This window comes from Protomyctophum bolini, assembly GCF_963924005.1.
Source record: "Protomyctophum bolini genome assembly, chromosome: 24".
Taxonomy (NCBI): Eukaryota; Metazoa; Chordata; class Actinopteri; order Myctophiformes; family Myctophidae; genus Protomyctophum; species Protomyctophum bolini.
Window position 1 is genome coordinate 22,281,536 of NC_137885.1, and position 24,270 is coordinate 22,305,805.

General features: G+C 42.9%; 1 protein-coding gene across 6 annotated transcripts; it reads right to left on the reverse strand.

Moving 5' to 3' along the window:
• Positions 1–5,133: 5,133 nt before the first annotated feature.
• Positions 5,134–23,458, reverse strand: LOC308311993 (MSL complex subunit 3-like). Of its 6 annotated transcripts, none has more exons than XM_080758826.1 (14): positions 23,112–23,457; positions 20,904–20,986; positions 20,461–20,556; positions 19,563–19,663; positions 19,254–19,435; positions 18,619–18,759; positions 17,066–17,226; positions 16,568–16,726; positions 15,726–15,973; positions 15,232–15,324; positions 14,079–14,188; positions 12,490–12,589; positions 11,799–11,883; positions 5,134–7,310 (listed from the first exon to the last, which is right to left on the reverse strand). In XM_080758826.1, the coding sequence occupies exons 1-14, from the start codon at positions 23,208–23,210 to the stop codon at positions 7,211–7,213; spliced, it is 1,758 nt and encodes a 585-aa protein (XP_080614952.1). In that variant the 5' UTR covers positions 23,211–23,457; the 3' UTR covers positions 5,134–7,210. The 6 variants fall into 6 exon arrangements, with proteins under 6 accessions (XP_080614952.1, XP_080614951.1, XP_080614954.1 ...); XM_080758825.1 differs by having other exon boundaries at positions 16,568–16,747; positions 23,112–23,456; XM_080758828.1 differs by having other exon boundaries at positions 19,317–19,435; positions 23,112–23,454.
• Between the last annotated feature and the right edge of the window lie 812 nt (positions 23,459–24,270).

Below are 24,270 nucleotides of genomic sequence, written 5' to 3' on the forward strand. Positions count from 1 at the left end.
ACAACGCACGCACACGCACACACGCACACACACACACACACGATAGAGACATGACATGCTGTACCCAAAAGCCTCAGTAAGATCCACAACAAACAGAACCAAATGGACCTGTAACTCTGAGAGGTGCTAAATGAACACATGAATTGTGTACAGTGCAGTTTGTTTGTTTTCCTATCATTACACTTACTCCACTAGGTCAATAAAAGCCGTCTCTATCCATCCCACGGGTGGAGTCGACACGGAGGGTGAACAACGTTCCGGAGGCTGGTGGTCCCGGGCCCTTTTGAATTCCCCAGCGTCCTCCATGGGGCCATGGGGCTGCCGGAGGCCCGCCGACGATCCCAGACACGGGACAAAGAAAATGCTCGTCCAAGAAGAGGAGCCGGAGTAAGAGGAAGAGGAGGAGGAAGAGGAGGAGGAGACGCTATCAGACGTCTCCTCCGGCAAAAGCGGCAGTCCATCTTCCAGGTTCATGATGCGTTAAGGGAGAAGACGTTAAACGAAGATAATGAGCAGACGACGAGCCAACGGAGCGATGGACGCGAGGTGTTTGGAATGGAGGGCCCAAATGATGAGGGGGGAGTTGTGGAGAGATAGAGAGAGGGAGGTAGGGAGGGAGGACGGAGGCAGAGGCAGAGGAACAGTATAATTATAAAGGGAATGAAAGAGGTGTATAGACTAGAGGAGAAGAGAGAATCTTATACCAAAAAGATGGGGAGGGACAAATACACACTGTACTGAGGGGAGGGAGAGAGAGGGAGAGAGAGAGAGAGAGAGAGAGAGAGAGAGAGAGAGAGAGAGAGAGAGAGAGAGAGAGAGAGAGAGAGAGATTTATGGATGGAGAGAGCAGGGGAGGTGGGAAGTAAAACTTTATTAGAGACGGGACGTCAGAGATATGTACAACACCACATAAAATATCTGCCAGCGTGTGTGTGTGTGTGTGTGTGTGCCAGTGTGCGCGCGTGTGCGTGCGCATGTGTGAAAGACGTTGCAGAATCAGGTGAAAGTTGAACGCAGTGCCACTTCGCCACCCAGGTGATAACTCAAATGTCATTACATCCCCATTTCCTCGCCTCGTCAATTGGATCAAGAGGTAAGTGGATCCAGTGTTAGCGGAGAGCAGGTTTTTGTACCGCGGCCTGGAGATGGTGCACTAGACAGCTGTGAACCTTGGTGGTTCCATGTGGGTTACGTGATAGCAGCGGAGCCAGAGTGGAGAGGCTCAGGTTGCACTGATAAGCAGTTCATTATGGGGAAACCGGGCCCAGTCCCAATAGAATTAGCAGCGACCACTAACACCCTAAAGATTCCGGACATCAGGAAGCTATGATATCGTTGCTGTCGGGGCAGAAACCTCTTATGTCCATATTGTAACCTTTTTGTTCCCCCGTAAATTAAAGACAGTATTTGATCAAAAGTATCACAAGTTAGCAACGCTTTGAAGCCGGTGGATCTGATACTTTTGCATTTCTTTCCTGAAAAGGCCGTTTTGGATATATGAGGTTTCCTGAAAGTTTTCAGAAAAACGTATCTTGCTACTAGTATATCTCTGCTGTCGGGGACAAACCTATAGGAAATGAAAAATGTACGGAAATGAAGAAAGCTTTACATTTTCAACACCCATAAACGGAGTCCTATCAATTAGTAACGCCCAGCGCTCAGGACGGAGTTTTAAAAATCTTAAAACGTGAATAACTCTTGATCTAAATGTATTATTATGTGTTGACGGCCCATCGTGGTCCTGTCGCTAGTCGCGTTAGAATTAATCATATCTCCCGTTGTTGTCGATCGCATGGAGTGTGTTTTGGCTACATAAAGCTACGTCCATAGGCCACATCCGGGAAAGCATCCGGGCCGTCGCTAACTGTGCTCCACTTAAAACAATGCAATACTGCCTCATCAAAGTGGGTATTGTGACTTTACTGTATATAGTCAATTACTTGCATGAGAGGTGGAGGAGTTAGGTGCTTAGTTTAGCAGACTGTTTGAGGGTCCAATGGAGTTAAGATTTTGTCCAAAGTACTTATTAATACAAAAAGGTGTTTATCACTGGTTTCCTCCCGACTAAAACAATAATCTAAAATGACACAGATGCTTTCTTGGGTATTAATTAACCACAATAACCTTGTTGCTATTCTGCCACTACCACCTACTCGCACCACCCTGAACACAACCATTAGGTTTGGGCTAGCATTCTTGTATTTGTTGTTGTAGTAGTAGTAGTAGTAGTAGTAGAAGAACTAACTATGCATGCATGCATGTTTGCCTGCCAGTGCTTGCACAGCAACCGTACAACCGGCCCCAAGTGTGCCCATTACTGCAGTGAGAGAGACATCCCTGGCCTCTCATCTACTTTACGCCCAAGTAGTCTGCAGTCCAGCTAATTAAACAATGCAGTAGCACTTTTATTAGCAATACGTTATGTCTAAGTAGCACACAAAATGGGTATACTACACCACATGCCCTTGGCACAAAATGTTTTCAGATGGGGATACTCAGACAATTGCATATTAATTTAGGGGGGGGGGGGGGGAAACCACTGAACACAAGCCCAAATAAGCCGTTTACACTTTAGGAACAAGCCCAAAAAACAGCAACCCAATAATCCCAAGTGTACCTGCTATTACACAGAGACATCCTCCATCCACTGTACCTCTATCCAAGCATGGGGTGAGATGACTAGCTAGCGCGGTCAGGAGGTGCACATGCAAAACATTTCAACGGGTGCCTGAACAAAAGAGATAAGCCAAAGAGGAGGAAGTCTGCACACCTCTTCGAATGCCATCATCATGATTAAGTAAAACATTTGAGTATTTTTTCCACCACTGCATGATGAGATGAGAACAGAATTCCTAAGGAGTCGAGGACCCTACAGATAGAATCAGGGGTCATGGATGGGAGACGTTGCCACCACAACAACTTGCAAAAGAAACTAGCCAAAAGAAAAGCCGTTCTCCACTATAATCAGGGCAGGACTCAAATGAATTTACCAATTTCTAAAAAATGCCAGAACATGCTATGCACATCACAGAAGGAATTAAGAGGAATTAAGAGTTTAGCCTAGAAAAGGGGCTTACGGAGGCTAATTTGACACATTGAGTGCACATAATTATTTAAATTTGCTTGCATTATTATTACCGTAAATTACTTCAGTGAGTTGGTAGCTACTGGCTATTTGAGTTTAAAAATGCAAATGCTAAATGGACTGCATTTTATGTAGCGCCTTTCTGTCTTTACGACCCCTTCGAAGAGCTTTACAAGGTATTTTACATTCACCCTTCCTCACAAATGACAGAGGAAACTACGCCAGACAGACACCAACCTGCTCATCGGGAGCAGTTTCAGTCAGTGTCTGGCTCAAGGACACTTCGGAATGCAGGACCGGGGTCGGGGATCAAACCTGGAGCCTTAAATGTGGTCATTCTACCTCCTGAGCCACTACCGCCCCTATCAATTAATACAATATTGACTCTATCGGGTTGAAACCTCATATGTCAAAAACAAAGAAAGGTAAACAAACTTGCTTGACACGCAGCGCTCGTGTGAAGCTGTATGATCAGTTAATTTATGGGGGGGGGGGGGGGGGGGGGGTATAGGTTTCTGCCCTGACATGTTGACAACACTTGTAATGCAAGTGTGGTTAGTTTTTTGATAGTGGGTTGAAAATATGGTGATGTAGTATAGAAGCATAAATCAAATATAGGTGGCGAGTAAGCCGGATTCTCAGAAGCTCTGGCATACAAATGGGAGGTGGTGAGTTATGCAGCCTTAATGGGAGGTTGGCATGCACACGTGCCAAATGTCCTCTCAGTGGTGCTCCCCCGCATGAGGAGAGTACCATCTATAGAACTTGCTTAGGCCAAGAGAGATGCTATGGGCCAGGTAGGCGAGTTACGGAAGGTTACGGAAGGGTAACTTGCCTACCATGGGTTCAGAAATGGCCGGGCACCGGCCTTCTTTGAACCCATGCTAGGCAAGTTACCCTTCTGTGACGGTACCTGTCACTCACTGCCCCCACGAGACTAAGTGGGAAAGCAATGACAGATTTCCAGTAGTAGCCAATTAGAAACATCCAAGGGCAGAAAACTTTTATCTCCATACTTTGTGGTGTGTTTCCCAGCCCCGGAAATTACACAGCATTAAAAGCAGCCTATGTGGCGAGCTTGTCCATCTGCTACTTTTTCCGGTTTTGAATTTGAATCCTGAAAAGTAACCGTTTTGGACATAATGAGGTTTCCACCCGACAGACAGTATCAAACTCTTTGCCTCTGCAAAAGAATGCGCGCACTCGGTTTCTGCACAGGACAACAAGGCCTCCCTCCCCCTCCGAAGAGCCACATCCATCTTGGAAAGACAAGGGTACATCGATTAGATCAAAGCCTGTCTACTCAATAAAACTCTCCAGGCAGCCGGGGCAGGTGGAGTGGCTTACTGCTTACAGGCGATGGCTCATCCTGTCATTTGGAATTTTGGGATTATTTTTTTGCCGCATCACAGGGGAATAGAATGCATTAATGTATTTGCACCAAGATCGCCAGCACTAGGCTCGCTTTTTATGTAGCCACCACCCCCAAATGAAGGACACAGATCTCGCTTAAATTATAACAAAACATCAAAAAATAAATAAAACAAACTGGCTACACAAGATGAGAGCGAGTTTCATAGATAAGAGCAGTGGTTCTCAAAGTGGGGTTTGGCGTTCCGCAGCAACAGAAAAAATAAAAAATGCAAATAGCCTACTCTACAAGCCCAGTAAACGGAGCATTTATGGTTGATCCATGTCTGCCATGATACCATTAGGGTTACATTACGGAAGGAGCATACTTATTTACACACACCTCGACAGTGGGTGCAGGGCCAATAAGGCAATTATGGGGAATGGATAAAAGTGGTGAAACATGTGTGCAACTGTATACTGACCTGATGAAGATCTATCAAGATCGAAACTTTTTACCAACAGAATGGTGTGCGGGCCCATCCTGTAGTTAAGGAAGGAACATTTACATTTTGGTAGATATGCACCGGAAATAAGATGACAACCTTTGGAAAAACAACAACCCTTTATTCAAATGCGATGATGGCAAAACAAACAAGAAAAGGGCAAGAAAATAAACGGGAGAAAATAACAGAACATAATACAAAGTACCACTTTAACAGGACTTGCATACAATACCAATAGCCTGGTCGCTGTTGAAAAGATGTAAACATAGAGACACTTCTGTATCTACGGGTGTTATGATGAATTGGGCGATACCAAGTTGATACAAGCTGGTAAGAGGCTACCTAAAAGCATGAATAGCTGATTCAACACCTACTGTATGATCTGTGTAAAAAGGTCATGTAAGTGAATTACTGGATGCTGAAGCGCTACACATCGACAATGTGGAGGGATCCAATAAATCAGAGGAGAAATAGGTTCCCATTATCCCCCACCATTTACTGTTTGACTTACACTTATTTGAAAACGGCCAGATTTAAATTTCCGTAAACTTAAAAAAAAAATACAAAAATTATGTGATGACTAGCAGCATCTTAGAATTGAGATAAATCATTGTTCCACCCACAAACCTGCGTCTAATGTACATTTGGAGGTCAAGTGGGGACTAAACAAAATGCACTCCATGCACTCATACTGCATGTCCTGTGCAGTAAAAAACTGATCTAATCAACACGACATCAGAGCAGTAGTTAAAATGCAAACGCACTGTGGGTTCTCGTTACCACTATAAAACAGGGGTGTGTGTGGGGGGGGGGGTTCAACTGATTATTTTTTGCACAACTTGCCAATTCCTGTCATCCGCACGTTGTGATGGTTGATGTACAAAGGGAAAGGGAAACCCAGAAGCTCTTCCAACAAGAAGAAATGCAGGTATTTGATCATGACACATTACATTAAACAGGGTTGTGAACAGACCGACAGAAGCGCAAATAGGTAGAAATATCTAATTAGAAACAACGTATCAACGAAAGTCTTCAAGACAACTATTGCATGGTGTAGCTGATGGACAGAAAACAAAGCTCTAAAAGAGTGAGTTAATTTAGCTATGCATAGCAGGGTATAGGCAGTCTCTCCCGTACAGGAACTCTCTCTTTTCAGGATCTCCAGATACATCGCTGGCTGGGCAGAACACTAACATTATCACTGAAGTCACTAAGCAAGAGGAGTTTGCGGGTAAAGCACAGCTGGGGTTAGCCTTCCCAACGGGTCGGCGGAAAAAACACCATTTGAGCGTCGGCCCACCAGGAGCGTCCATACAGTCGATCACTTCCGACTGGGGAAGGAGTCGAGGACAAGCCCCTGACGACCATCGGACCATGGTCCACTTCCATGAAGCTGATTCAGCACAAGGGTTTGGGAAGGGATGGGTTAGTCAAGAAGGATGAGCTTTGGTCTTGCTCATGTGTGAGGGTCAGTGCATGGCCATATCAGGAAGTGATGTTTGGCAGCAGGGAAGTTTGGAAACTTGGAAGACTGAAGACTTAGAACTGGTCGTTTGTCTGACATTTGAAGATGGATAAATTCCAAACTACCCCGGAGACCAGTTGCCTAATTAGTCAACGACTCATCTGAGTCATAAATAATTCTAACTTTGGGAGGCCGGGCCTTGGGGATAGATCAGGCTGATGCAGCCCAATACGATAATTGTGGTGCAACGAAAAATTGCAGATCTACAAGCCATCTACAAGCTCTCACACACACACACACACACACACAATTAAAGTATAAAAAAACGTCGCCAACAATTGGGGCTCTTTTCTAACTTTTTGAGTGGTGCAACCACTCCAAGGAACAGCTATGTCCGTGTTCACCTATGTGTCCGTTTCAACTATGTGTCACCTATGTGTCCGCCTATGTGTTGGTTAATGAGCACCAGTAGGGGGCGCTGTTGTGCCAGAAACAGAGAGTGCTGCACTGTTGCCTGCTAATGATAGAGAGAGAGGGGGGGGGGGGGGGTGTTCACACTCAGTTCACACGGTTGTGATATTTTTTAAACAGCTGAGCAGAACACTGCGGTGCGAGGGGTAAAAGCTGGAGCACTAAAGCAGAGCGTGCGTGCTGAGCAGACAAAGCAGGACGCAGCACAGCAGGAGGCGATAGCAGGACAGCATCAGCATAAGATGAGCTTTTTCTCCTTCAAGTAACCCAGTTTAGGGACGGGAAGTGGGGAGTTTAACAAGGAAAGTAGTGGGGGGGGGGGGGGGGTCAGCTTCAGTAAATAGGCCTGGGCTGTTTCATGTTGTAGTGCGCCTCCGACGCCGATACGTATGCCGACTCGGGGAAAAAGTCCTCGTGGAACTCTGCAAGAAACCTGAGAGAGAGAGATAAAACAAATAAAAAAATATACCGAACAGGAGGAAGGAGCAGAGGAGAAACAAGACAGTGGGGAATTGTGAAACCATAATGTGACAACGGGCATTTAAAGCCCGTGCGAAAGGCAAACACCACTGCAGCGGTTTTGTCAAGCTACGGCTTGTTGCGCCTCAACCGCCATTCAATCGCCTGCCTCGACCGCCATGGTTGTGGAAAAACCCCTTCGACAGCCCTCGACCTCTGACAGGGGAGACATGCTCCTGCATCCTTCACCTTACTACTACCGAGCTACAAGAACAGGAGAAGGAATGAACATGCCACTGGGTGACAGAGTGAGAGAAGTGAGTGCGTGTGCGTGTGTGCGTGTGTGTGTGTGTGTGTGTGTGTGTGTGTGTGTGTGTGTGTGGTGGGGAAGAGCGATCCCTCAGCCCGTTCCACCTAATCAGTAGCGGGGGATAACTAATCCAGATCTTCTTAGTACCCAAGTACTCGGCTAAATCTTGCCATCTCATTTTAGCTCCACCATGCCTCCTAATCTCTCAATGCAAACACATTGTCCTCATCAGAGGAGAAATTAATAAATTATCTGGTGCCTTATTGACAAACAATGCGACCCTTCTGTGTAAAGCACAACTTCAGGTCATGCTGGATTTCTAGGTGACTGATGACAACTAAATGCTTAAACAAAACATATTCCTGCAATGTACTGTATTTATTTGTTTATTTAGCAGGGACTTCTACTTCTATTCTGTGAATATGCCAGATTCTGCCCAAAGTATCATGTTGGCAGATGAGAAATCTCTGACTCGGTCTGTCACACACATAATTGTGATTAACGATATAATATTGTTTTGACGTAATGAATACATTTTTTCATTTCCGTTTGGTGTTTAGGAATTTACGGACACATTTAATAATTTTATACTTTATACTATTTCTGCAATTTTTGTCAAATGTAAAAACATTTTTTAACATGGAAACGATTATGATTATGCAAAATAATTGTGTTTATCTAAAAAAAAAAACTGATTACGCGATTATGTAATAATCCATGTCTGATTTCAAAATGCAGTTGTGCTACAATAGCAGAGCAAGAATGCCTGCTAACAAACCTAAACGACGAACGACAAATCAAGTTGTTTTTCACTCCAATTGCTTCCACACAGCTTTAGCAACTAAAGCTGGGGAGGTTATACACTTAAACCCTATATACTTAGTTGACCGGCGTCCCCTAGGGCTCTACACTAGTACACTAGGTGTCCATGACATCACAGACACCCACATAAAACAAGTGTTTCTTGTCTCCCAAACATCATTAAAATAAGATAAGATCTGGTTGCAAAAATGGTAAAATGGCCCTTTAAATAGCGGGAAAGCTGAGAAATAGCCCATCTACAAGCTCACACAAGACACCGCGATGCTTGCCCCCAGAATAGATGGTATACGCATGAGATCATCATCGTACCCGGAAGTTATGCGGGAACACCTACCGAGTGGCCAAAAACTACTTTCTGGCCTTGACAGCCCATACATCCAAACAGAGAATCCTATCAGATTGCGTTTAACGACGTTAAACTCACTTTGCCACTCACTTCATGCATGCAAATACCCTGTAGCAATGCCTATGGTTCATTATATGGTGAATTCAGCTTGGCAAAAAAAAAAAAAGAAGAATAAAAGTCTTAGTCTGGAAAGGCATAAAAGTGTGTGCCAGTTTTCCCATTAGGCCTTCTGGCGGATGGCAATGAGGAATTATCTATAGGGCTGTGGGATGAGAAATACTGTTGTGGGCATATGGACTGTACACCAATAGAAAAAGGAGCACACACTCATGCGCGCACAGACACACACACACACACACACACACACACACACACACTTCATCTTTCATTCTTGCAAAGAAAGGGAGTACGAGAGAGAGAGCAAGAGATATCAACTGTCCCAAGCATGCACTTCAGTTGGGGTCACTTGGACTGCAACGTCAATCCGTTTTCTGCCTGCTCTGCGACCTTGTCTCACGATGTGCTGCGCGGCTGATCTCAAGCGTGTGACATGAACGCAAACCACGGAAACGCAAACCACGGGCCAAGTGGCCACACCTGCATTGTGTGCAGCCTCGTCTTCAAGAATGTCCCATTTGCTGTGTAAGCGACTGAGGAAACGTGGACAGGGGCGACTGGACCATAAACAAAATGAAGTTAAGAGATATCATATTGGATTTCTGTAGGGTCAACCAGGAATCGATTTGGTGCGGTTTTATCCCTGATCTAGTCAGACTGAATTAAATACATGCATTTCTTTTTGGGTAATGTATACTTGATTTTTATGCTTGATAACGTCACAATTTAAAATTTAAAGTGTATGTAAACCATATTAACCCTCGCATCTCTAAATTGGTAAAAATATTGAATTTTTTCCATTAGTGAAGAATTGCCCTTGAACATATTCCATCAGACGCACATTGCTGCCCCTTTATTATTGTTAATTTCAAATAACTCGTTTTCCCAGTTCCACAATCAAGGGCAGTCCTGCTGCTACACAGTGCCCCACAGTGGCCTGATGAGGTGCTGCAAGTGTTTGATTAGAGAAGGAACACAGCTAAATCCCCTCGGTTAGGGACCGGCTAAACTGAAGATCGCCAGGGAGGATTTAGAGATTAGACTCAGCTGCTTGTCTAACAGCTCACTCATCTCTCTCCTTTCGACACATATCCATCACACATATCCTTAAGTCGTTTTCCTTAACCCATTTTGCTTCATGTTGCTTTTTCTTGACAACTTCCATTGCTTTTTTCAGTCGCTCTTTTCTCTTCCTTTGCAGTTTAAATAGCAATGTCACACAGAGAGAGAGCAAGAGAGAGAGAGAGATTTCTAAAGTGTCAAGCTAAGCCTTTTAAACACCAAAAATAACCAACGAAATATGCATATTGGCCAAATATTAAAGAAGAAATATGTATTTTGAAAATAGCCGATCAACAAGCTCACAGCTCCTCACATTTTGAGCCGTTGTGAGCTTGTAATGCCTCAACTCATACGGTCACGACCTGAAGAGTTTGGAAACTCTTGGTCTACAACTCTTCATGAAGATGGAGATGCAATACTACATGATACAGGCGTGACAAACTGCCGAAGACAAAAGCATCCATGCCGTTTGCTGAGCACAATTTTTCATTAAGACGAAATATGTACAACTGTGTGTTTTAATGTACGGTAAAGATATAGCGCTGGTAGTCCCACTCCCAGCCCATGGGGTAGAGTAGAGGCTTTAGTTCCGACGCTATAATTGGTCCGACAGTCATTAGACCAACAACCTACCTCAAACCCTAAGTACCTAACCTAACCATAACCACAAGCACAAGCACGGGAGCACTAGTCCGACAGTTGTTCCCGCATGTCGGACTAATGCTCTGTCAGAATTACCATGGGATCCCAGCCCATGTGCACTGCATATACATTATGCATGCACGTGTGGCTTGTCAGTCAGTCAATTGATCGATGCGTGCAACAGAAGGCCCCGTTAGCGATGAGGAATTCCCTAGAGGCCCGGCCTGCTAACACTGCGGTGAGTGACGACGCTCTGACCATAGCGTCAATGTTCATTTAATGAACTGAGATGTTAAGCAGTTCTGTGCTTTTTCAACCGAGACGTCGTTTAGCAGAGTTGAGAAGGAAAACAATAAGCAACGTCTTATGGTTTTTTAACCTTGGAACGGCTTGTCCCCTTCTGAACGGCAAAATCTCATGGTAATTTAATCTACAAGTATATTAAGCATATAAAGAGACAAAGACTGACTCCTAACATTTCTTTATAGCTCAGCATCTACCTTGAGCGAGGGCTAGTCAAACCGTTTACCAAGCCGCTTCTCAAAATGGCCATAGAGCTCTGTAACACGGGAGAATTTGACAGTGTAGATCGGGGTCCCAGGCAGCAATAATGTTTTTTAATTTTTATCGAACAGAGTTCCTTAAAACTGACACCACTACTTCCTTAAACGCGTTCCACTTGAGATGAGGTAGCCGAAAATATAAAAATCACAATAATCAAACGTATCCATTAATCCATTAGAAAACGTAATAGTTAGTGGATCGTTTCTTCTTCAATTATTAAGAATTGAAAATTCTGCGGTTCCATCATTGGGCAGTTTTCTGTGGGCCGGTTTAAAGTCCCCCCACCTTGGTAGCCACAGAAATGTGGCAGACAAGACAGTGCACTTTTCATTTAATTGTTTTCATCTCATACAAAGATGCCATTGCCTGGCCCTGTATCTCAAAAGGTCAAACGAATATTTGATATGCCTTTTGTATTCTTCTTATATCTGTATATATCAGAAGAAATTTTAATTTTAATGTTTGACATTGAGGGAAATTGAGATTCTCCGATTATTTATTTTTTCCTTTTTTAAACGCTGCTTATCAAGTAATCGATCAATAAAGTTATCAATTAATGAATGAATGGATAATTCCCATCCCTAGTATCCATTACTTACCGGAGGAACAGCTCCAGGTGTTTGGTCAGAGCTCTGAGGTTCTTCTCAGGGAGGTTCATCTTGCCCAGGATCTCTGGAAGTTTCACTGGAAACAAAGACAAAAGTGAGCCTCTTGTTCAGTGGTTCCCAAACCTTTAGCCCATGACCCAAAATCTTATGTCTCCCCAGGACCCAAACTAGTAAAAAATAGCAGATCTACAAGCACACAACACATCACTTTGCGGCGCGTTGCAAGCTTGTAGATCGGCTATTTTTGTCTGCTTTCATGGAAATTATTTTTGAAAATGTAGGAAACAAAAAAATAAAGGGACCCATAAAAATGTGGTGTTTAGGAACCAGTGCTCTTAAAAAATCTTCTGACCTTGAATTCTTGCCAAGCCAATGAACACGGAAAAATAATGCCATTGCAGACAAGCAACACCACAACGATAGTACCACACTAAAGCTTTACAAGATACGTGGAGAAGTCCGCCGAACAATCCCTTTAGTTTTATATTTTTGAGGGTTCTTACTCTTTCAAGACACACAGAATGTTTTGTTCTATGACTATGTAAACACCAAATCTACTTCCATCGTGGGAGGGGGGTTAAGTGTGTATTCCATTCTTTAGTTAGTTGAAATTATTATTATTAATTCTAAAGACGTCATTTAGCAGTCAGTGATATGGATGTAAAACGTTAGTGTGACTGACCAAACAGCCTTAGGAGGTGTTGAGATCCATACAGGTAGGAAGGTGGTGGGGGCTGGTCAGTCAGAGGATAGTTGTCAGGAGTCAGTCTCCAGCTCAGGACCTGGTCAATGGAACCAAAAACACAGCAGAAATTAATTGAATCCATATGATCATTTTTATACCAAAAACTTTAGGTATGTTAAAAGCCTCACTTTTATATGTTGTAATAGGTCTGCTTAATTTTCGGCATAAAAACTATATTTATTTTGGTCGATATTGAGATCATGATCATTTAACACAATTACTCTAACTTTGGAAACAAAACCAAATATATAATTTAACAGTGGATTTTCTGGAACTTTTCTGTTTTGATTTATGGGATTTTGGCTCCTTTATCGTTTAGCCACAGGCCATTTTGTATTAAAATTGCGGATTATTATACAAATTGGTCTCATTGCCTTGTGGTGCAGACAACACAGCATTATGGCCAAAGGCCCTCTTTCTCTCTCCATCATCTTGGCTCGATCTACAGCTGCACGATTGTGGCGAAAATGATAATCATAATGAGATTATCAAATTAACTAGGGGCGTAAACAACTCCTCGGTCGAGGAGAGGAATGACACGCACACAAGAACAGGCCTCCTTAACACTTCTTTTGCCAGGGAATCTCTCATGATAAAAAGGCGCTAAAGTGCCAAGCAGAGGCAGAATTTACTCTGAAAAGCCCCGCCTTCCATTACCCCCCAAAAGCAGGAGGCATAAGCTTGAAGCTTCCATTACTACCTCGCGCTGTCACATCTAAAGTCTCTCTAGAAGCGTTTTTATTCCAAACGAGATGCTAGGTTAAGTCAGAAATGAGGACAGAACATTGCCATTTTGATCAAAACAATGGAGAGCGCCATAGATTTAGAGAGAAGAGACAGTTTAGTCGGGCTGTAAACAAGGAAGTGAACGGCAGTGCGCATGCACGAAACATGTCTAGGATCGCTGAAGAAGGAACGTGAAGGCATGACCGAAAAAAGAGAAACCTCATACGTTACTTTTTCAGGATTCAAATAAAAAGAATAGGGAAAATATAGCAGATCTACAAGCTTGAAATGTGTCACTTGGCACAGCATTTTGAGCTTGTGGACTCTGCTACTTTTCTGCGACACTGTGGTGTGATCAAGTAGAGCCTTTAGTAGAAAACAACCACTAGAATACGGTCCGTTTGATGTTTGATTTTAATCAAGTTGATGTTTCATCATAATCGCCGTAATCGAAGTGGCGTGCAGATTCGTTCGGCTGCGGAGAAACACAGCAAACCAATAGCTGAGGTATGACGGATGTGGTCAGGTCAGGATATGCGAATGGTGTTTAAATCACTTTTCCTCACTTGTGCCTTTCCTTATCTCAATTATCTTGTTTTCATAATTGTTGAAAGCCAAAATCGTAATTGAATATCCCCGTTCTAATATGACACATTTCATTGAAGTTGAATATACACATTATATACACACATCATACATACATGGCTAAGAAGACTGGTTGTTTCTTGTTCAGACATGATCATTTATCAAAGTGTATCATTTCAATCTGGGGGGAGTGAAGGCAGGATAATATGCATCACCTCATTAAGTTCATTGTTCCTGCGGCTCTCCAGGCCGTAGAATGGACCTCCCCTGTCCTTGCAAGGCGTCAGGGGCAATGGGGAGGATGAGCCACTGTGCACCGGAGTCTCTGCCAAGTCGGAGAGAAGAAAACAGAGGAACGAATAATGCACATTAATGCAAAGAAACAATGCTGGAAAGATAGAAACGTCGATGGGTCTCTTCCAAGAGAGATTTTGCACTCTCATTAGAAGGTGGGTGCAAGTGTCATCCAGGCGTTTCTCAAATGTATGTCTCAGAGCGATAGAGTAGCATCGGCTCAACGGTTGTCCTAAATATTTTTACTTTGAACCTCTTTCTAAGCTGGGATGACTGTTCTAAATCCTAAAATAATATATACAGTATCGGTAAAATCTAAAGTGACACAGGTGGGTTAATCCCTGGAAGCAGCTACCTTGCAGTGTGCAGAGTCGCTTATTCTAAGTAAACTGCTACAACACTAACTGGTGGGATAAGGTGAATACAAGAATGTCAGCCAAGAGCTCCTTTACTCAGCACTTGGTATTTGACCACATGGTACATGATGCCATCTAGTGGCCTGAAACAGTATGACAAACTGTCTGAAAGATGTACATTTTTCAACTATGGATGAATTTCAGTTCTCCTCAAGTATAGAACATATGAGGTGGCATGTTTTTGTATTATTTTTTTTCCTAAACCGCAGACGAAAAGCAACATGCCGTTATTTTGTGCAAACAGTGATTAAAGCAAAATAAGCTCACGGCTGAAAAGGTATGAATGAGCGGTGTAACTAAAAGATTTGTGAAACTTAAGCATAAAATGAAGATGTTTTAATGTTCCTGCTGTTCTACATACTGCCAACCAGGTGAAGAAATCACAGATTGAGGCTTTAACCTTTGCTTGCATATGAAATATCCGAGAAGATTAAGATTTTATGCTTCTGAATAATGTTGCTAGTTTTGACCACTTCAAATGCTCTAATCTTAAAATAACCGAAAATAGCCTATCTTAAATCTCTCAAAGCGTCACAACCATTTTTGGCTATTATCGCTGTGCAACATGTATCCAATCTCAGTCCAGTCATTTGGGTTCCGATCCAAAATGACAGGACTGAGAACTTTAAATCCATGTGGTTAAAGGAGATGAGCTTACTCCTGTCCAGATTGAGGAAGAACTTGGGCTGGGATGTGTTGTCCACCATGCGGCGTTTGGGCTGCGGAGACGCTGCTGTGCTCCTGCCTCCACCTAGACAACCAGCAGGACTCTCGTTACAAACATTACTTTACTAAAAGCCCGCTATAGAAGCACAGTGTCACTGAAAAGGTTGAAGCTCTTGCTTGTTCAGCAACTGTAAAGTCTCTTGAAAAGCAGCAAAAGTAGCAGTTCGACAAGCTCAAAACGTGCCAAGCTTCGGCTTGCACACATTTGCTACATTGTATGCGTTTGTGTTACGCTGTAGTGCGATCAAGTAGGACGCAGTGTTCATTTTGTTTCAGCCGATTTGGGTTTAGTCTTAGACTTTTGAATAACACACCATTTAGTGTTAGTCCTATTAAGTCTTCTGAAATGTTTTAGTCCTAGTCTAGTCTTAGACGACTTCACTAAATGCCTGACAGCGACGACGAAAAGAAAAACACGACGCTCACCTCCGCTGCTTCCCTCGGCCGCGCTCCCGAAGGCGTTCCGGGTGGAGCGTCGGGGGGGCTGCGACATGCAGTCGGCGTCAGGGTGGCGCCGGCGCTTGGGGGTGGTCAGCGGGGGGCCGGCTGTGGTGGTGGGGGTGGTGGTGGTGGAGACGTCGCTCAGCGCCGGCTGGCTGTCAGTGGACTGCGGGGTGGGGGGGTTGTGGCCTGGCGGGCTGGGGCTGCGCTCTCGCTGGGGGGCGTGCTGGGCGCTATGGCAAGGAAGACCGAGAGAGAGAGTTATTTTCTCAATATTTTATAGTTCTACTTCAGTGGTTTTCAACCTTTTTCATGTCAAGGCCCATTATTTATTGGGCATTTGAGCCACGAAATACCATTTGATGAGATTTTGCCTCTCAGACCGAAGAATGTTTTAGTTGTCGTTGGATAGCGTTTTGTGTATTGATGTTGGTAACATTAGGAGAGATAACAGACAAACCATCAAAACTACATTGTCTAATTGTGCAGACTTGCAAATTAACCAATTGACTGCCACAATGTGGCGACAGAGGCCAGTTAGCTGTGTCACGCACGAATATTCGTGAAAACGTGCAAACATTTTAATATATATTCTTTCACCGCAAACGTTTTTAACTCTCATCTTTGCTTCTGGGGTGGTCACTGGAACATCATTTTCAGATGGGGGTTGGCGGCCAATTACATATAATTTGGGGGGTCCTTGTCGTTGACATGAAAAAGTTTGAGAACCACTCATATAGCAACATAGGTTTTTCAGAAAACTGTCATGATTTAGAAGACATTTGTTGAATCTTGTGGGGAGAGGGTTCTTTCTAGCCGTGGCTTACATTGTGGCGCAGGGCGAGCTGTCGTTGACCGCCAGGAAGAGCCGGGAGGAGCTGACCTTCTTGAACTGGGCCTGCTCGCACGGGTAGAGGAGGATCATGGGCAGAGTGAAGTCGAACGTGATGCGCAGGCCGTCCACCATCTCCTTACACAGCTCCTCGCTGAAGGAGAAAGGACAGAAACTAAACAGAATGGCTAGTGAGTGAGATGGCACAGTGGTTCGTGGGTCCCCACATGATCTTGGTGGGGGGTCCCCAGATGACAGTGACAATGTGACAAAAGTGACAATTCAAGGACTTTTTAAAAATATCATAAATTTAATAACAATTAGAAAGAAAGAAAGGAAAAATACCATTACTGCATCAATAGCAACCAACAATATATATAAAATAACTATACCAAATATATGCCAAATATACTATATGAAGGAGTCAAACATTGTGAAAATAGCCAATCTACAAGCTAAGCTTGAGCTGGGGTTTTAATTCCTACAGACTCACTTCCTCTCTGGAGCGACGGGCTGCGGCGCCACATTGTTCTGGGTGGCGTTCTGGTGTCTTCGGTACCTCTCGTTGACCATGAAGGCTTTGTTGATGGCAAAGTGTTTCACGTACGACTCCAGGATATGTACCACGTTGGTCTGACACGGGACCATCACCAGCTGGACAGACGGGAGAAACGGAGAGAGGATCACAGATCATGTAGTCTAAATCAGGGGTTTCCAACCTTTCTATTACTACGGACCGGCTGACAATTCATAAAATGTTCGCGGACCAGCATGTGTGTGTGTGTGTGTGTGTGAAGAGGGGGAGGGGGGTCTCACATCATCTTACCAAAAAACGGAAGACAGTTGACTGCAATCAACAACTAGGCTACCTGCTGCTATATGATTATATCACAACATGACGTTAGAGCATTGACATAAATGGTGTTATATCAACATGGATAGTATGATTCTTTTTTTTAAAGAAAATGTTAGGCCTATCTGTGTTGTTTTCAGAAATGATTTTGGACAGGTAGAAAACTTTAGTTAAACTTGCAGAGTGACATTACTTTACCTGGGTTATCTTCCGATAGTTTCATTAGCGTGACAAAATAGGCTACAGCTCTTGTTACGCTGCTGCTCGCTGAACACACGTGAATGGTAAAAATACCAAGGATTCGACAGTGATGTCACAGTTATGCTATGCAACACGGAAGTAGCAAGGACTCGAAGCCGTTTATAAACCACAGTCAGTCTCAGTGACATCACTGACGACTTCTTGGTATCTTCATGCTACCAAGGTACGCACCAAGGTATAGATTTATGGCTGGTCCCTTTTCGCGTACCAGTGGCAAATGTGCCGCGTACCGGTCAGTCAACCCTTTTAATATCATTTGAGGAGGTTTACCCTCTCAGACCTAAAATTAAGAATATTTTGTTGTCGTTGGATAAGATATTGTCCACAATTCCATGTCTATGATGTGGCATCATAGGAGAGACAACATGCATTGATCAAAATAACCACTCTTCATCTTATGCTCTCAAGAGTTAAAGATTGAATTGATTGAAGGGTTGAATCACTGCTTTTTGCAGATGATGTTGTCCTGATGGCATCATCTGTCCAAAACCTTCAGTTCTCACTGGACCGGTTCACAGCCGAGTATACGGCGGCTGGGATGAGGATCAGCGTATCCAAATCTGAGGCCATGGTTCTCAGCAGGAAACTGGTGGATTGTGCAGTCCGGGTAGGGATTGGGAATGAGGCATTACCCCAAGTATCTCGGGGTCTTGTTCACGAGTGAGGGGAGGACGGAGAAGGAGATCAGCCGGAGAATCGGAACGGCAGGGGCAGAATTGCAGTCGCTGTACCGCACTGTTGTGAGGAAAAGAGAGTTGAGCCAGAAGGCAAAGCTCTCCGTCTACCGAGCAATCTTCGTTCCTACTCTCACCTATGGTCATGAAGTGTGGGTCATGACCGAAAGCATAAGGTCGCGAATACATGTGTGTGTATCGTTTCTGTCTGACAGCAACACTTTGTGACAGGCCTATTGGTCAGGCACATTGGCGTACCTTTTTCCTCTTGTTGATGTAGAAGCAGTCATCCTCCAGCTTCTTCTTCAGGATGTCGGGGATGTCGAGGTCGATGTGAACGGCCTTCTCCTCGCTCTCCCTAGCCTCGTCGTGGGACTCTGTTTCCGCCGGCTCCACCCTCTGGCAGAGACAATGCACGCGCACAAACACAACACTCGTTTTTACACAGCAACCACTGATCTGTGCAACCTGCGCCTTCCGTGAATACAGGGTCTTTCGATTGATTGATTGATTGATTGATTGATCAATTGAATATTCAAAAACGCGTAAGATACCATTTGATTGGCTGGTTACAATTTAGGGCAAAATATAATTTCTCCGAAAAAAGAAAATTATTAATTTGTTTTATAATTGGTCATTACACAAATGTTCTTAATAATAATACCGTAATGATGATAATATAAAGGAAACGATTAGGAAAATTATTTGTAGAAAAATAATATTGGGGAAGACAAAATATAGGAAAGAAATTCAAGTGAGTTTGATAAAAAAAATGGGGGGGGGGGAATACAAAAGATTTGATATGGCGCAGCAAGTGAAAGATGGTGATAGAAGTGATTTGCCTGAATGCCTATACAATCAAACATATTGCATATGAAGTGTTCCAAGCAAACCTCGTCTGTGACTGGTTTGCACCAATCTGGTATGGCGTCTGAAGAGTGATCGCTCCACTTTACCATTTTCGTCAGGTCAGAGAAGTCGCTCTCCCCGGTCTGTGAGGAATCTGAATCGCCCTCGTCACTGCTGTCTGAAGACGATATCACACCTAGGGACAGTCCAGACGCAGAGTGCGTGTCTGCACGTGTTTTAGGGGTAAATCGTGGGTAATCAAATTAATTGACAATTCGAAGAAGAAATTGGGAGAATAGTTGCAGCTCTATTTGTGTGTGAGACACAGAGAGACAAGAGAGCAAGCGTCTTACTGGTGTCATCGCTGTCGTCTTCTTCTTTGGGTAGCGCCGTCTTCAGAGGAGATTTAACACCAGGCAGACGATGACGCCGCTTCCGCCATCCCTTTCTCTTCCTGCAGACAGTTTCATTTGCCATCTCATTTAATGATACACGGATTCAAAAGAAATCACACGACTAGAAAAAAAAAAAAGTATGACCCAGTCATAATGTGAAACAGTGTGAAAGGAGTCCCCCACCCACACTAGTAATATTGTTTAACCTTTTTCTTATGAAATATCCGGGACTATTCCGATTTTAATGGAAGATGCTTCTGAACATATTACTAGTATGACCAATTAAAATCAAAATGCTTTAATCTTGAAATAATAACCGAAAATAGCCGATCTACAACCTCTCAATGTGTCGCAGTTGGGAGCATCCTCTTTGCGTTTAAGTAAATGGTCCTACAATCAACGAAGTCCACAACACCAGAGGGAGTTCAACAAACCACGTGCAACCCAGATTCGGCTCAAACAAGGGATTAAATAAATTGCACTCCTATGCCACTATAAGCCTTCAAAACTGCTCTCAAAGAGCACCTACGGATGGCTGAAATTAAAAGATTGTGCCCCCGTATTACCGAGTTTTAAAGAGTTTTTCCCATACCGTTCCCATTACTTTTATATGATGATTTCCAATATTTATACATGTATATTTGTAAATCTTTAATTGTTATATGATGAATTGAAAATCATGGACCCTTATGTAAACAAGTCTTTTCATGGTTTCGTCGTTTGAAATGTACCCATTCTACATAATGTGAAATAAAATAAAATTTTCAATCAATCAATCAAAGTAGTTATTGCCAGGTAAGGTTAATACTCTTCCAAAGGCAATACTGAACTGACATGGAATGACAAAATAACTTACATGCGCTCTTCTGCTTTGCGTGCCAGTTTAAGTTGCAATCGACGATTTTCCTCAGAATCCCTGAGCACATGATCCTCTGCAGCCCATCGATCCCAACTGACATTTAAAAAAAAAAGTTATTTGTCATGTTTTAATTGTAATCGCCATGCATGTATGATAGATATTTGAATCGGTGATTCTCAAAGTAGGGTCTGGTCATTGAGGCGTTATGGGTTAGGATTTTAGGATTCATAGTTAGGATTTTATAGTGCAGATTGGCGTCCCAGAGATATACAATTGTATCAAATGGGGGTCCTTTCGTGGACTAATGCATATCAAACTGGGGGTCCTTGAAAGGTCGAGACCCACTCATTTGAACCATTATACTTCATTGTCTGTTTCTGGACTCAGGAAGGCTGCTGGGATTTTCCCAGGATTAAAAAAAACTGCATAATTATATATACCTTCTGTTCCATCCGTTGAAGTGAATCAGGTACTTTGGGAACCTCCTTCCATGCTCGTCTGTACTTATTACGACATCAGTGACCTAGAAATGTCAAACACATTCATACACACAATGAAAACACAAGCAAAGACCACGAATCACATCAACACAAAGTTCGACGACCTTGTCACTCAGCGACCTTACAGTCAGTTAGCCACTAGCTGCATTTAAACGTGAAACGGTGGTACAAAGGCAAGAACACAGTGTTAACAACCACAGTCATTAGCATGCTAGGCTACCATGCTAACTGCAGCATTTACATAGCGGCACTTAGAGCCACAATTGCCACTATGCAGTAGCATTACAGTGACATTAACACCCCGACACACGCACTGTAGTATAAATATTGCATGAACACACTTAAAACACACACATAACTATGATATATAGAGGCTAACAGGCGGCCAAACACACTGTTGTTCTCTGTGGTCATCCGCGACGCGTTGAATGGACTCAGGAGGTGCGTTTGTTTTGGGAACACTGACTGCCTGTCTACAAGCAAAGCATTGATTTGTCAGTCTCTGTGGACACTGACATAATGATGCTCTCTGTCCTGTCCCATAATAATAATAATATACTGAATAAATTATATATATATATATATATATATATATATATATATATATATATATATATATATATATATATATATATATATATATATATATATATATATATATTCATTCGAATAGTTATTATGTTAGTTATTTTATTGCATTGTATTTAAATGGTCGATTTTGTTTTATTTAATAAGTCGAAATAGTTATGCATAATTGCTGATTGTTGCATGTTTATATTTATCATTATTATTGCTGATAGAAACGTGACTTTAATTTGTGCTACTCTGGCTTTTGTCTGATAGATAGATAGATAGATAGATAGATAGATAGATAGATAGATAGATAGATAGATAGATAGATCTGCTACTCAGCTACTGTGTCGTTTATCAGGAGCTCCTCTCCGCCGGGACGGTCGGGCTTCTGAACCATTCGCACCCGGAAGCAGAACGACAACAACAACATTGCAGATAGCAACCTTATTTATAACTCTACACTGTCTAGAGTTATAACATAAATCTCTGTGTTAGCAACAACGCAGCAGCACACCGCAACGCACAACACAACACGGCCTCAACGACACTGACTAATATTACATTATATTATTGACGCAACTAGAATAATGGGTTTAATGCCACAATAAACATTATATTGACGCTAAATCGAACCTCTTTTAAGTTTACGATGTTTACGTTTGTATATCTCTGTGTCAACAATAACAACATCGATTCGATACAATACATCCATTTAAACTTTGACAACGACAAAAAAGTGATGGAGAAGCAGGGGGACGAGTTTTAACTTGATATTACTTTTTTTGTGGGGAGGGGGGGGGGGGGGGTTCGCGCGACAAAGTGGTGGAGAAAGTATTAATATTCTGTTACAAGTAGCCAGGCTACAAGTCCGAAATTAAAAGTACAATACAATTAAAAGTTCCCATTTAATTGTGCAGAATATGTCCCATTTCACAAGTTGTCAAGCAAATGTATAACAATTATTTGAAACTAGCAGATCTAAAAGCTCACAATGCGTTGCGATGCTATTTTCAAATGGACGAAAAAAAGTGGTTAATGTATGTTTGTATACAATTAATCTACAAAGTAAAGTAATAAAGTTTTCAAATAATTGTATAGTAAAAGTAGACCTTAAATATTTGGATTCGACATGTAATGGACGAGTAAAGTTTTTTTTTAAAGTATCGGGAATTGAAAGAAAAGTACAATTACCTCAAACTTGTACTTATTATAAGTACAGTATTTAAGTAAATATACTTAGTTACTTTCCACCACTGGACAAAAGTACAAAAACAATTGCCTGTATTAATTAATGCTGCGTCGCGCGACGGTAATAGCAGGTCTACAAGCTCACAAGGCATCTATACAGCGACGCCTTGTGAGCTTGTAAATCTGCTATCACCCGTCACGCGACCAAAGTGTCCTCAAATGCCATTTCCTACTATACAGTCACACTCACGCATCTCCCAACAACAAGTACAACAATAACAACAACCACATGGCCAAAGTGTTGTAAATAAAAATGTTTTACATGTTTAAAAAAAAACGTTTACAAACAACAACAACCATCCACTATTAAACGTTTATTTTCGTTACCTTTGCGTCGTACAACACTTTGGCTTTGCACGGGTCGGGTTCAAAGCACAGCACGCTCTCTCCTTCGCGAAATCGATATTTGATTCCCCGCGAATTCATTTGTTCATCATCATGGCATCGATCGAGGCATCGATCCACGTACCGCCACACTGCGTGGCGTGGCGTGCAGTGCGTGCGTGGAGACACTATACTACCCCGCACAGTCTCCCCCCTGGCTGCTGATGCACCGCTCCTTAACCCGTTCCTAGGCACGGTGCGGAAGGTGGTGGTGGTGGTGGTGGTGGTCCAACAACACGCATGAGGGGAAAGATGGCGCTGTTGTTGCGGGATGGATGATCATCATGAGCCGAACCCTTCCTTCCTTCCTTCCTCATTGAGCCTCGACGCATGACTGAAGTACGCCACCAGATGGCGCAAGAGACGGTAGAAATGTCATGATGTATTATGATTGATAAAAGTGTGGTTGGGGGACAAAATAGGAGAAGGATGATGATGATGATGATGATGATAGTAGTCCATGTCCAGTGGTTAACCTTATTTTCTGAAGAACAGGAGAAACTGGCCTATATCCAGTTTGATAATAGCGTCCTAGACCTACATGGTAGCGAATGTTCTCTTCTGGACACTTTGCTTTATATTGTGTGTAGATATCTGTACATAATGCCCAGGATTCGAACCCGGTTCTCCCATGTGGAAAGCCAACATCTTAACTACTAAGCCAAAGGGATAATTATCCCTGTGATTCAGGTGGAGATATTTGACTTTTAGGCCATCAGGTTGAAGTTGTAAGCCACTCTGCTACTCTGCTACTCTCACCCCCCTTTTGACCTCCTCCCATGGAGAAACCCAATCCGGGTCACAGCACCATTGTAACGCCCAGGATTCAAACCCGGGTCTCCCACGTGGAAAGCCAACATCTTAACCACTAAGCCAAAGGGATTTCCCTGTGATTCGGGGGAGATATTTGACTTTTAGGCCATCAGGCTGAGGTTGTGAGCCACATACACATTCCACGGGAAATACTGTTCTACACATTTGTCTATAAATATTCTGATGTGGTTTATCTATACACAAATTACTTATTGACAGGCCCATTTCGACCACATTTTTCTTAACGTTTTCCTTTTACTTTATTCTTACATAATATTTACCAACGTGG

Coding starts and splice junctions, on each gene's coding strand:
- LOC308311993 (XM_080758825.1), bottom strand. CDS start 23,210: ATGAATTCGCGGGGAATCAAATATCGATTTCGCGAAGGAGAGAGCGTG. Junction 20,987..23,111: donor AAGTGTTGTACGACGCAAAG/GTAACGAAAATA, acceptor TGACATTTCTAG/GTCACTGATGTCGTAATAAG. Junction 19,664..20,460: donor CGCAAAGCAGAAGAGCGCAT/GTAAGTTATTTT, acceptor AACTGTCTGCAG/GAAGAGAAAGGGATGGCGGA.